This window comes from Onychomys torridus, chromosome 9, assembly GCF_903995425.1.
Source record: "Onychomys torridus chromosome 9, mOncTor1.1, whole genome shotgun sequence".
Lineage (NCBI taxonomy): Eukaryota > Metazoa > Chordata > Mammalia > Rodentia > Cricetidae > Onychomys > Onychomys torridus.
The window spans coordinates 5856473-5870566 of record NC_050451.1 but is presented as its reverse complement, the minus strand read 5'-3'; the positions used below and the strand labels follow the sequence as shown (position 1 = coordinate 5870566).

Here is a 14094-nt window from a genome sequence, read left to right as displayed (position 1 = left end):
CTTAGGTTTTTCTTTGTCAATAACATTTTGCAGGTTTTAAATGTATAAGACATCGCAGAACTACCTTTTTTTACTAAGATTTATTTCTACGTATTTAGATTACAACTGGCACCTTTATTAAATTTTATCTTTTATCTTTCCTGGCATACAAAAATGACTAACTTTTGTATTCAATGCTATTCCTAAAAGTCATGGGATGATTCCACATCAGTTCTTTTGACTCTTCTATGTAAGCTATCATACGGCTATGAATAATGATGGATTCTTTCTTTCCCACCTTTTCTCTTGCAGCTTCCCTTCTTCTATCCCTACAGTACCCAGTACGCTGCTGAACAGAGAAGGTGGTAAGCATGCCTGAAACCCTCCAGGTCACACTGGCAAAGCGAGTTCTCACTGTGTTTGTAATCTCTCTTCATACCACCTACATCCAGGAAAAGACTGCTTCTTAACCCTCATAGTCACCACAAGGAAAGGCCTCGGGGAAGCATGTGGATAGCATACTTCCCTGACCCCTGAAGGGCTGAGAGAGGCCCACACTCAGCAATACAGAGCTGGGTCCCCAAAGCCTGGCCACTCTAGCATCAACTCTACGGCCTCTGCAGACAGGACAAGGGCAAAGGACAAAGAGAAGAGCCAGTCAGCAGTGATGGCTACTGGTCAGATGGAAAGTATCCTGCGAACCAAGAGTTCAGAAAAAAAGGGGGCTACAGATTTGTAAGACACCAGATCCATGGGAAATGGATGAGATACTCAGGGAGAGAAAACAGAACAGGAGCACTAAACAAGTCCTAAGCAATATCAGCATTTGAGATACTGCTGGATAAACTAACCAAAATAACTAACCAGAACTAATCAGAGGGCAGAAAAGAAGCCAGGAGGCAGGGAGCATCTGAGGCTCTCTCAAGGCACAGGCAGTACCAGCTGCTGTCAAGAGGCTGACTCAGCAGAGGTGAAAAGAGTCTGCAGGACTTAGGGAGGTACCTATGAACTCTGCACCAAGCTTTACTAAAGCATCAACAGAACTAAAGACCTGCCGGACAAACGGACAGGAATAGATTTCTTTTACTAGTGGGAAAGCCAGAACCCAAGCAGCAGAAAGCACCGATGTAAGATTAACGAATCATACAAGACTGAGCTTTAAAATAAATCTAAAGCCATGAGTGAGAACATGCACATAATGCAGGAAGATCACAATTTTGAGGCTAGCCTGGGTTACAAGTGAGATCTTGTTTTGGGGTAGGGGGAGGAAAAAACATTTATTTTTTTCTGTTGCCCACTGTTACATTCTTCACACTAGTCCTCCAGGCTACATGAAAAAAACATTCTAGGAGCTAAAAGAGAATGTTTGCTTCATCAGCTAAAGTCTAAGAATCTTCAGTCTTTACACTTTAAGCAGGTGCTGGCCATGCAACAGCCAACAGAGTGTAAATACAGGAACAAAGAAAGACTATTTAGTTCCAAAGCTTATACATTTTCCCAAGAGATTTTCCAAAGCACAATCACCCTGTAGAGTACTTTAAAGGAATACTGGCCATGGTCTAACCTGAAAGTCTTTTCTTAACAGAATGAATACTTGGAAAGCCCACCATCTTCCTTAAAGATAAGTGTGAACATCTACAGAGGCTGACTGATGATGCTGGACAGTGAGAGCATCTACAGAGGCTGACTGATGATGCTGGACAGTGAGAGCAGCTACAGAGGCTGACTGATGATGCTGGACAGTGAGAGCATCTACAGAGGCTGACTGATGATGCTGGGATTACAAAATGGACTTAATCACGATGCTAGTTCTCTTTATCAAGTTACATGAATGTTAAAATTTCCAATTTGTTAAACCTAACACTAAATGTGCATCAGTAACTTCCAGAGAACCAGATTAACATTTTATTTCAGTCTCTACAAACCTTGTGTCACTTAAGAGCTCTGGTTCTGCAGGAGGACAAGATTTCCCCAGGTCTATCTGACACTAAGGAAGCAATGTGTTCTACAACACCTCCCCTGAATACCGGCACCAAAAGTATCAATTAAGAGCATGGCGGCCGGGCAGTGGTGGCTTTAATCCCAGTACTCGAGAGGCAGAGGCAGGAGGATCTCTGTGAGTTTGAGGCCAGCCTAGGCTACCAAGTGAGTTCCAGGAAAGGTGCAAAGCTACACAAGGAAACCATGTGGGGGGGGGGGGGCATGGCAAGCTGTCCCCAGCATCCTCACCTGTGTCTTCCTCCTCCAGGCTGGCATGATCCAGTTCTACTTGGACCCCGGCCCCTCCGAGGATGGCCTGGAGACGTTTCTGTTTTGCAGTTATCTTCTTTAGCTGTTGTTCCTTGAATTGTAAACCCCAATACAAGATATAAAATGCAGTGATTTATTGTTAAATACAAAGGATTGTATCACAAAATTTTAAAACTCTAGTCAAGAGTAAAACGAACATGAAATGGAAAGCCCAGAGGTAACACCACCAAGAGCCGTATCTGAGCAGTCCCTTGTCCTGCAGCACACTGGCTTTGCACTCCCGGACAGCCAGCTATGCCCACAGGCTGACCTCGCCCTTGGGCCTGAGCACTTAGGTCACGTGCCCTGATGTGGGAGATGGACATGCTCTCTGGGTTCCCTCTCTACACTCTGGATACATCACTAAACTCAGTTTCTGACCTTGGCAGTCAAATGGCTATGGCAGGCAACAGCCTAGAGTGATAAGAAATAAACATTCAAAACCTTAAATGATTAAAAAGTCATGCCCATTGAGAACGGCCCATGAATAGCATTCTTACAGTACCCTACCCCATCAAAAACTTTGAAAGACATTGTGCCTTTTTCCTCCATGTACCTCAGACTCCTTTTTTGTCTCCCTTGGCATTATCAGAACTCAGATGTGTGGCCTTCCTAAAGCCTCTCGATTAACCAGACCAAAGTGCTTTGACTATCTTCACGGAGAAAAGAGCCCTTGCCTAGCACACAAGGCCCCGGGTTTGATCTTTAGTACTGGAGTGGGGGGCAAAGGGAAACACCGGTGAACACAAACAACAGTAAGCTACCACGACAAGAATATCCTACTTAAAACACGTCCCCCTGAAAATCCCAAACACCGAGGTCTTTCTAAAGAAAGATGGGGAAATATAATTAGTCACGCCATGACCCAGGCACCTGAAGTTTGGTCCTTTCCATCCTTAAAATCCCCATCCCCAGTAAGCCAAATGCCCCTTTTTGATTTATGAAGACTCCTGCGCACTGAACTACCGCCAGCTCTGATGTCTGGGTCAAACAACAGACTAGGACATGGAAAATAAAAGGGAGGCCGCATGAACTGAGTCTCCCCTCAGCCTTCACCTGCACTTAAAAGCACAAGTACCTCATGTGCTGCAATGAGTCAGCCGCAAGCCCAGGACTACACCATCAACGCCGTCCTTCCTCGTTACTGCCCCTACTTCCCACACGGAGGTGTGCAGACCCCAATGCTTCAACCTTCATCAAGTTGTGGGTAAATCCCACTCTCCAAAGTTTCAAGCCTGAGCAAAGCTGGGTCCTAGGTAACAGATCTTCCTCCCCTTGTGTTCTCTGCCTCTACAGGCAGCCTTGACGTGGCTGTGCAACTGCACCCAAAGCAGAGACGGAGCCTGGGAGGGGTGACGGCTGCATCCACAGGAAACAAAGGAGACTCTCGCTAAGCAAGGCCTAAGCAGGACAGCAAAGGCCAGACACAGCAAAGGGACTGAGTGAGAGGCCACATCCCAGTCAGAGGCTGGAATGGCAGAGTAACATGGTGACAGGGAAGACCAGGAAAGAACACAGAAGTGAGGAAGCATGCAAAACTACTCACAAATATGGATGGATGGATGGATGGATACATGCATATGTATACATGGAAGTGTGTCAGTATGTATTATTTTATGGTTATTAAAAATACTATATAGCATAGCTGTCAGATCACATGCATAAAAGACACCCCAAGCCGGGCAGTGGTGGTGCACGCCTTTAATCCCAGCACTCTGTGAATTTGAGGCCAGCCTGGTCTGCCTCCAGAGCAAGATCCAGGAAAGGCACCAAAATTACATGGAGAAACCCTTTCTCAAAAAAACCAAAAAAAAAAAAAAAAAAGCCGGCCGGTGGTGTTGCATGCCTGTAATCCCAGCACTCGGGAGGCAGAGGCAGGTGGATCTCTGTGAGTTCGAGGCCAGCCTAGTCTACAAAGCGAGTTCCAGGCCAGCCTCCAAAGCTACAGAGAAACCCTGTCTCAAAAAATAAATAAATAAATAAATAAATAAATAAAACCAGAAACAAAAAAAAGGCACCCCAAATTTTTCTATTGTGGGGCTAGAGAGGTAGCTCAGCGGTTAAGAGCAATTATTACTCTTACAGATGACCTGGGTTCAGTTCCCAGCATCCATAAGGTGGCTCACAACTATCTATAACTCGAGTTACAAGGGATCCAATGTCCTCTTCTAGCCTCTGCAGGCACCAAGCACACACATGATACACATACATAGATGCTGGTAAAGCACTCATACACTTAAAATAAAAATACACCTTTTTTAAAAAATGTTTTTCTATTATAATATTGTTTCACATAATATAAGTCCTCTCCAGAACACTTCCTAAGCTGGTAAATGATCTTGACTTGTAACTTTGTTTAAATGCAGTACTTAGTACACCATTTAGCCATTTAGCATCACCTTGTTATACTTCTGACGTTTTACAGAATCTAGTTTCCTGTTGACATCTCTGTTGGTGGCAGCTTGAGGGCTAAGTTGCTCTATAATTTTATTGATTTGCCTCAGGGACGTTGTACAGGACCTGAAAAGTAAGAAGAATTGCCTGTTTTTTTCTGTGGTAACAGTTTCATAGCATAAAGTAGAGAAAAATGGTAAAAATGTATCTATTTTACTTCTTAGGCTCTGAAATGTAAACAAAACTAAAGCAGAATGCACTCTTCATAGCTACAATAGATTAGAAGCATAGGATAAGTACTAATGCCGTTCTCTTTGGGTGTTTCACTTCTGACGCCTGCGTGCAAATGACTCATTTCTTCTACAAGCATGTTTTTAGTGTGTGCTTTATTCAAGACAGTGGGGCAAGGACAGAACTCCATCTAAATTTCCTTTATATATGAAGAAATTCATACACATCACAGAAGCCTCCCAAGGTCTAACAAAGTTCTAAAAGTGCTTAATCATTTTCCTTAAGTGAATTGCTTATCTGTGAAAATGTTTTCCTTTCACAGAACTGGAAATTCTTCTACCATAACAGTAAACTTCATGGTGTAAAGAGAAAAGAACAATTGAAAATTAGTTGCTCCTAAAATGCTACAAAATTACTGCTTCTAATTTTTAAAGAAGAAAAACAGTCTCATAATTTGTTGTTTGTATTCTTTACAGATTTCAGAATAACAATGCAAGTCACTAGTTATCTATGGCAGTAACTCCACAGCGTTCTCCTCTGACACCTCTATAGAAAGCAGACACAGTTCCAAGATCAATCACAGAAGGTAGGTCATTGCAGGGAACACTAGCAGTTTCAAAACACTAAGATAAACGATGCACTACTCAGGGGGCCAAAACTAAATCATAACAATAGTAATCATTTGAACTAAAACAAATCAAACAATTAGAGACAGGGAACTGTTAACAGAAAACATGCCCTCTAAGCATCTGTAGACATCTATTCGCAGCCTCTGTAGCTGGGCAGCACCATCAGGCTCACTCACCTGCCTCGCTCCCCAGCCATGCACTGGGGTTGCCTTTTCCTCCCCCAAGCCAGTCCTTAGTTATTCTTGCTTGTGTCTGACCTGCCTAGACATCACCCGGGAGGGTGAGTGAGCCCCCACTCCACCACCTCCCGACTCTTGGCCTCTGCCCCAGGCTGGACTGCCATCTTCCCACCGGAGTACTGCACTCGGCAGAACCCATGTCTTTCTCCTCTACAACACAGAAGAAGTCTCCACAGGACTGAATCTTTCTTTAGAGCCAAAAATCAGAGAAAGGCAATGAAGGGCAGGGAGTTTATTCTCAATATTTTTATAAATGAAAATCTGAAAAGCTGCCAAACGAATAAACATTAAATTTGGGAACAGCAAACTACAAACTACAGGAGAGAGGTGGTGGCGGGTGGCACACGTCTGGTATCTCACGTTGGAGACTCCCATGCACATCTCCAAAGAGCACTCAGCATGTGCGTTCAGGACAGCCTCTCTTCCAGACCCTAGGCAGGTCTGGGCTTGGGGAGCTGCTCTGAGCACCTGTGTCAAAGGACGGGAGCTCAAGCGCAAATGGGGCGGGCTGTCCTAACCAACTGTTTCCCAAATCTCAGCTTTCCGCCACCTGATTTCCCTGTCACATTTCAACTCGAGTTCTGAAAAAACAAGGCCCACACTCACCTGAGGTCATCCAGGACTGACTGATAATCCTTCTCCGCATCAGCAAACTGGGCCACACGGCTGGCCTCATGCATCGCACTGTCCACCTGCTGAAGCACACCCTGCTCCAGGACGGCCTGGTCATAGACATCCACACCCAGGCCCTGCAGCTCCAGGGCCTGAGCACTGGGTTCCACTGAGGGGATCTGGTGCCGATCAATGTGTAGCAGGGTTGGCCCTCGCCTTGTGGCTTCCAACACACAAGCTTCAGCAGACGTGGATGGCCCATACTCACAGGAAGTAGAGAGGCACTCCCCAGCCTCTGAGTCCCCACCACTCCCCTGCCCAACCAGCATGTCTTCATTGGCACTGACATGCTGACTTAGTGAGCAGTCTTGCTCCTGAGGTTGAGGTGAGTCGGGGATTTCCTCATGAGGCATCCTTTACAAAGTATCTAAAAGGAAAAGAAAAACACTGATGAGCCTTTTGGTTATATAGAATTATCAGTATACAATCTCTTAAATATGTTAAATGCATGACTTCTCAAAACATCAATAACCTTCCAATTAAATAAATTCAAGTTTCTAAGTATTAGTTTCTTTAAAGAGTACAAATTATGATAAACAAGAAAAGCTAACCAAAATAAATACAGTAACAGTAGCAAAAGACACATGGACAGCGGCTGAGAAAGTCCAATCCTGACCATTATCCATAGAATGTTCTGGACAGGTGAAATGACCAGCTGCTGGTTTACCAGTTAGCATTTTCCCTGGGCAGCGGCACGAATGCTTCATGTTGCAGTGGCATGGCCAACTGGGCCGCACAGCATCAGTGATGTGAGAACTTCTATGGGAATAACAATAGAAACTTCAAAACTGAGCACCCATCAGTAAACGGAACATATCAGAATCTCAAAGATTAAGTAAAACATCCTCAAAAGAGAATTCCACTTCAGATGTCTTCATCAAATCTCTACCCTCAAGGCTCAGAGATCTATGTGGAAGAAGAGGAGGAAAGACTGATTGGCTCAGAGGTGGTGGAGGACTCCAGGGAAACGGTGTCTCTGGACACAATAGGCCTGACACATATGAACTCAAACTAACAGCATGCACAGGGTCTGCATGGGTGAAAACCAGACAAAACCCCAGCTCTAAGAAGGGAAGCAGACACAAGTCTCACCCCTAACCAAGAAGCTATCTGCAACCATACCTGCTAGGAAGGGGAACTCTGCTTTCCTCAACGGAGTGTCACTGGGACATGAGTCACACTCCGGGCAGGCCCCATGCCCAGGACTAGCTGCTGAGCACACAGCTGACTCCATGGTTTTTTGTGTACTTTTGTTATGTCTTGTTATTGTTTGGTTTCACTGAGTTGTTGTTAGTTTGTCTAGTTTGACTTTTGGTTTTTGTTTCTTATTTTCTGTTGTTTTTCTTGGTTTAATTTTTTGAGAGAGAGAAAAAGAACAAGAAGTTGGGAGGGCAGAGAAGTGGGGATGATGGGGGGAGATGGAGGAGGGAAAAATAGTATCAAAGTATACAAGATTTTAACAAATTTAAATACAAATTGAAAAACTGACTCCATTTCAGTGTACAATATAATTTCTCACCTGTCAGGTTGGCAGGCACAACAGACACTAATGTAAGGAAGAAGGATCCACTTCAAATACTATTAGTGGGGCTATACATTAGTATAGGTCTGTTCAGAGACAACTTAGAAATGTCAGTCAAAAGCTTAAATGTACCTAACCTTTGCTCAGCAATTCCAGTTTCCAACATTTATCCCAAACACAAAATGCTATTTTCAGTTTGTTTCAGCTGGTTTCAGTGATCATGTGACTGACTGGGAACTGCAGTTCGCTGCCACCACCCAGCATCATTAAGAGAGGACTGGGGGTTGGGGGTTTAGCTCAGTGGGTAGAGCGCTCGCCTAGCCCTGGGTTCGGTCCTCAGCTAAAAAAAAAAAAAAAAAAGGAGAGAGAGAGAGAGAGGACTGGACCACATATCACTAGCTTGAGAAGAATCAAATTCAAAAAGCATGCTCTGTGACAGAGACTGTCCCTACTCACACACAGGTCCAAGAATGCCTAGTCTAACATGACAATACCAACTATTTCCTATGGTGTAGATGAAGAGGATGTGCATCTGTGTGGGGGGATGCATACAGAACATCTGAAAAGACCACTCTACACCTGCAACAGCTGGATGATGCCTCAGGAGCAGTGAGGGGGGAAAATGACCTTTCACATCTTATCACATACTCAAACTCACCGTTTTACTGGCATAATACCAAATAGATACATTTAAAAAAACAACCAAGAGACAGCCATACTTTCTATTTAGCTGTAGAAAGACTAAGAAACTTTCTTTAGGCATTGAAACTTTATTTCTAAGAAACGATCAAATTCTGCTCCCACAAGCACAACCCACTCATTCCTCACGGGATAAAATATCTCAGCAATCAAATACTAGAACATAAAATGCCAACAACTGAGTAGCCTCTGCCTTGGCGGCTCACTTTCTATTGGAGAATCCAATCAGTACAAGCCAGTTGGTGGGAGTATGGACTGGACAACACCACATGAGCTCAGGGAAGGGAGCTTCTCCAGGACCCAAGAACAGCAGAGATGAGTTGATCTCTGGTATTGGATCCCCGGCCATAGGTTAATGTGAGGGGACACCCAATATCTGCTGAAAGGAAGACAGGTTTAGAGAGGGCTCCAAAATAAGAGTGGCCTAGGCGACTAAGTCACAGGTGAATTCAATCATAAGAAGACTCTCAGACAGGAAGCTGGGGGGGAGGGTTGCTACTGAGTTTGTTGCAAGTCACAATACCTATACACTGTGTGGTCTGAATGCAAATCTGAGTTCAAGGGGGAAGGGCTGGGTGGGTGTGGACACAGTTCTAAGAGCAAGCAGCCCCAGAAGTCACAAAGCCATGATTGAGGACGTAAGAAGAAACTAACACTAAACACAGAATGGTAAAAGTTAACATCAAAAAGAGACTATTCCTCCCTTTGGAGGCTGCCTGATTATAGTCAGAGGAAAAGTCACCCTCCAACAGAAGGGTGGAATTCTGGTTCAGAGCCTTGTAAGAGCTGGAATTCAAAATACACATACTCAGTGCTTAAAGAAATTTGCTCATCTTTTATGTATAAAGGGATTTGTTTTTAAGTTAAAATATGTCAATTAAACCAAAATTATCAATAGTTTTATTATAGTCAAAGATAAGTTTACAAAATAAAATTTTAAGGAAGCTGATGATTTTTAAACAGAATAAAGTACTGATTAAGAGAAATGAATTGAGTAGATTCCATAAGGAAAGCAGGATCAGTAGATTAGGACATTGGCAGCTCAAGAGGGATGCCAAGAAAAGAAGTTTCTAGTTGGGCATGGTGGCACACACTGGAATCCCAGCACTTAAGATGTTGAAGCAGGAGGACAGTGAGTTTAAGGCCAGCCTGAACTATATATATATATATATATATAAAATGCTGTTAGTGGGAATATATATATATATTTCAGGCTATTTGAAAACCATGAAATATAAATACATATATATCATTTGAAAACAAGAACAAAAGGGGGAAATGAATGAACAAATCAGTGAAGCAACAAACACAAACACTAAACACCAGACTATCCGAGGTCAGCAGGCAATAGGGCCAAGAAGGACAAAGTGGGGCAACCTGCCCTTTAAGGACCTTGGCTACATAAGGGAGAAAGACAGTGATAAAATAATGCATGGTCTGTTGGAAAGTGAAGAGAAAAAATATAACGTGATGGTAGAAAACAATATGTGATGGGTCGAGAGAACATAGGAGATGACTTGAACAGAAAACTGCAGCAACCAGGGATGGTCCTGACCAGAAGTGACCAGAAAGCACAGCTCATGTCTATGTGCCTCTGGCTGGAGAGGGATTCCTGGCGTAACTAAGTCTACAGATGCAAAGGGAAGTTGAGGTGGACTACAGAGAAGAAGCCTGATGTTTCCTCAGTCAGTCACAGTTGGGACAGGGTGAGAGAAGAATGAGAGTCTGGAACAAACGCCTGTAAGGACAGCCAGTGATGAGAAATGAGTACTGCAGGTGCCTGCGGTCCAAAACTGTGGCCGGCCAACAGTTCCAGCACCGTGCAGCCCTCCTCCCGTGTGAGCAGGCCTTGGGAAAGTGTCAGTTCTTGGGATGGTCAGAGGAGTGGGAGAGCAAAGGAATAAAAGCTGAAGAAAAGCAACTGAAGCCGGGTGCCGGGTGCCGGGTGGCGGCGGCAGCAGCACACGCCTTTAATCCCAGCACTAGGGAGGCAGAGCCAGGCAGATCTCTGTAGTTCAAGGCCAGCCTGGTCTACAGAGCAAGATCCAGGACAGGCACCAAAACTACACAGAGAAACCCTGTCTCGAAAAAAATCCAGAAAGAAAAAAGAAAAGAAAAGCAACTGAAGTAACAGCTTGGAGTTCAGGGTGGGGTAGGGGTTTATTTTCTTTTATTTTTAGTCAGAAAGGAACTGGAAGAGGGCACAAGCCATTTAGCTTCTAGTGGAGGGGATGTAAACTTGAAGGCTTTAATCAAAGTGCTATGGTTTCAAGAGGTGAAATAAATCACACACTAACAAACTGTTACTGAGTCAATTACACCAGGCATTAGGCACACTAGTTCCTCTGGGCACAAAGCTTAGTCTCTTGGGAGGTCAGGCATTTTTTTTTTTTAATGACATTAGTATAGATACATAAAAGTGCAATTGTGGTGATGGCTATAAAAAGAAAGTACAGAACGCTACAGTAAAAGAGACCTAAGTGAAACTGTGAAGGGAGGTGTGAGGTAGAGGTGGCCTCTGACAAAGTAACAGTCTAAAGAATGAATGGGATTTAATCAAGGTGGAAAGCAGTTAGTATCTTGCAACGAAATAATGAAAAAGGGATGAGACACCGTTAGAACTTATTTGTAACCAAGTTAGAGATATATAGTCTCGCTCACTATGTAAATCTTACAGAATCGCTTCAGATACATCCAAGACTTTCAAGGCTAGTAAAATAGACTTGCATCTTGGGGTTTCTGTGGCCCACGATCGAGCTGGATGAGGGTCTGTAAAGTTACCTGTAAGTAAGCACCGTTTTGAGAACGGGCAGGCAAGAAGAGCCAAGTTACACAGGTCTGGGAGAAAACGTCCTTGTAAAAAGATTTTAATTCAAGTGTGCACTGAAACGGCTCTCAAAGAGTTTCACGATGGGCGACAACGGCAGGACCCAATTAATGGTCGTAAAAGACGGGTTGGATCACTGTACGGATAATGGAGAAATAGCAATGCAGTGCTAATAGGAGGCGGTCTAGCAAAAGCGGCTAATAGTCAGGAGGAAAACGACGAGCGCTTGGAAGAGGGCGACAGCAGTGAAGATGACACACGAGGGAATCCAGGTCACAGCATTCACATCTCAACCCTTCCCACTCAACTTTGCATCAGTGCGGAAGGCGCCGGGCATGCACCACCCCGACTCAAGGGACGCCATTATCGTAATCCGGACCCAACAGATCCCTGCAGGCCCGGCACGCGGGGCCCCATTCACAAACCCAGAGGCTGGTCCCGCGCCGCGACAGCCCCCCGCCCGCCACGCAGGTGAGAGCGTGCGCCGCGCGTCACTTCCGGCTGCAGGTGAGCCCACCGGAAGACAGCCGGCCCGAGGGCTGGAGAAGCCACGGCCGGCCCTGATGGGCTCCGCGGCAGAAGGCTAGAAGCCCACGGCGCGAGGCCACGGCCGCATGGGGAGCCCGAAGGGCAGGCACCCCCACCGGACCTTCAGCCCGGCTGCCGAACACTCACCCAGGACCACGCGGCTGCCCGGACGAAAGCTTAGTCTCCACAGCCGCTGGGAGCGTTAGTGGGGAGTTTAGCGCACGCGCCCTAGGTCTGTGATAAGCACCGCCCCTAAGGCCGGCGAGGCCAACAGCGCATGCGCTTGGTCGTGCAGTTTGTTTGTAAGCAAGGGCGTGCCACGTGCGTTGACCCCGGGGAGCAGCACAGTGGCCTTTGTCCCCAGGCTGAGTTGGACTGTGTTGGCACAGCTTTAAACAGTAGTAAAATCACTGCTCACCACCACTACACACACACCGGGGCAGGGCACCTGAGTGCGTGCATTTCGGGTACAGTGGACACACATAGATAACTTGGTTGCATTAAGTCATTTAATATTTGTCCCGAAACTCGGTAGTAGGGAGCATTCTTCACCCAACCAAGAATTCTAGCTTGAAGAATTTACAAAGAGGAGGCTTCCCATGAAGTAGCTGTGCTAAACTGGAAATCCCAGGCATGCCAACAATGAAGAAAGTGGAATTGTCGGGGTCCGTGGCACAAAGTCCTGTGTGAAGGGACGTGATTGAGGGAGGGATGTTTGGGACTGGGTAGTGTCAGCAGTGAGAGGCTGCATACTGCCATCCTCAGCAATCCAAGGCACCTAGACTCAGGCTAAACCAAGATTCTTGCCTTCAGTGCTGAAAGGAATTTTAAAACTAGGCAGTTTATGAAGCAGAGTTGAAAGCCTTTATTACAGATATTTTGTAAAGGGCTTAAGCTAAGACTTAAGGAAAGGAGAGGCTCTCAGAAAGCAAGGCACGCATGAGGGCATAAGTGGGCTTCTCAAAGAGCTGTGATTGTCTTAATACTAGCCATATAAATATTACATCTCCAAAGATTGCTACGAATTCTCTCCCCTCCCCCTTTCCTCTTTCACTTAGTACACAAGATTATAGGGTAACTTTGGAAGTGCCTTGGATAGAATCTTAAAGTAAAAACAAGAGTCTGAGCTGGCCAGGAGACCAAAGGAGTAAAGACTCTTGCCACCAAGCCTTAGGACCTGATTTCTGTCTCCAAGCCCCACGTGGGAGAAGCGACTCCCACAACTTGTCCTCTGACCGCCACGTATTAAAATGATCTTTGTTCTCCTCCTCCTGGGCTCTGCCTAATGTTAAGCTATATAAACTTCTGCCTTCTCCTAAAGGGATGGAATCATTTCCCTTGCTCAGCTGGCTCCAATTCCACTTCTCCCGTACTTTTTTCTCTTGCTGTACTCCTCGTGTCTTTACCCAGGCACCAGTCAAGGACTTCCGTGCCTAACTGCCCCAGAATATTCGCACAAATGGAACCACTGATGCACTCATGAGATTCCTTAGATAGGTCTGATGGAGGGGTAACCTGATAACCCTACCCAACATTAAAAAGCAGGAGCTGAGCCAGGCGGTGGTAACATAGGCCTTTAATCCCAGCACTGGGGAGGTAGAGACAGGCAGATCTCTGTGAGTTCAAGGCCAGCTTGGTCTACAGAGCAAGTTCCAGGACAGTCAAGGCTACACAGAGAAACCCTGTCTCAAAAAAACAAAAGAAGAGAAGGAGGATAGTTTATGGTAAGAGGATGAGTCTGTGCCCACCTGAGTACTGCAGACATCTTTGTGCCACCTGTCTGCCAATAAGCAGAGACAGGAATTTAATCTTAAAGTTGTGCTCTATTCAGAGAACCAGCCATCTGAGAAGACAGGAGGTTAGCGTCATAGGGATCTATCCTCCATTACTCTCCAGCCTGAAGATTACATGGGAGTAATGGGGGGTGGGGGAGACAAAGGCAGTTAATGATTCTGGAGCTTGGACTTGCCCCTCTGGCCAGGTGGTGAGCCAGGCTTTTGAGACCTCTGATGTCTCAAAACGAGCAAAGGCTCGTTAGCATCCCTGACACTCTTCCCTCATTCTGGATGTGTGGGCTCAATAGCT

The 14094-nt window shown here is 45.4% G+C and overlaps 1 protein-coding gene across 1 annotated transcript in view; it reads right to left on the bottom strand.

Annotated features, from left to right (window-relative positions):
• The window catches only part of Ercc6 (ERCC excision repair 6, chromatin remodeling factor), a 75892-nt gene extending 63670 nt beyond the window's left edge, over positions 1–12222 (bottom strand). Inside the window, exons 1-4 of the mRNA XM_036199750.1 lie at positions 12157–12222; positions 6368–6800; positions 4668–4788; positions 2209–2320 (exon numbers count right to left, since the gene is read on the bottom strand). Coding sequence (XP_036055643.1) covers positions 2209–2320; positions 4668–4788; positions 6368–6786 — 652 coding nt within the window. The 5' untranslated portion in view covers positions 6787–6800; positions 12157–12222. The remainder of the gene's footprint in view (positions 1–2208; positions 2321–4667; positions 4789–6367; positions 6801–12156) is intronic.
• Positions 12223–14094: the final 1872 nt, after the last annotated feature.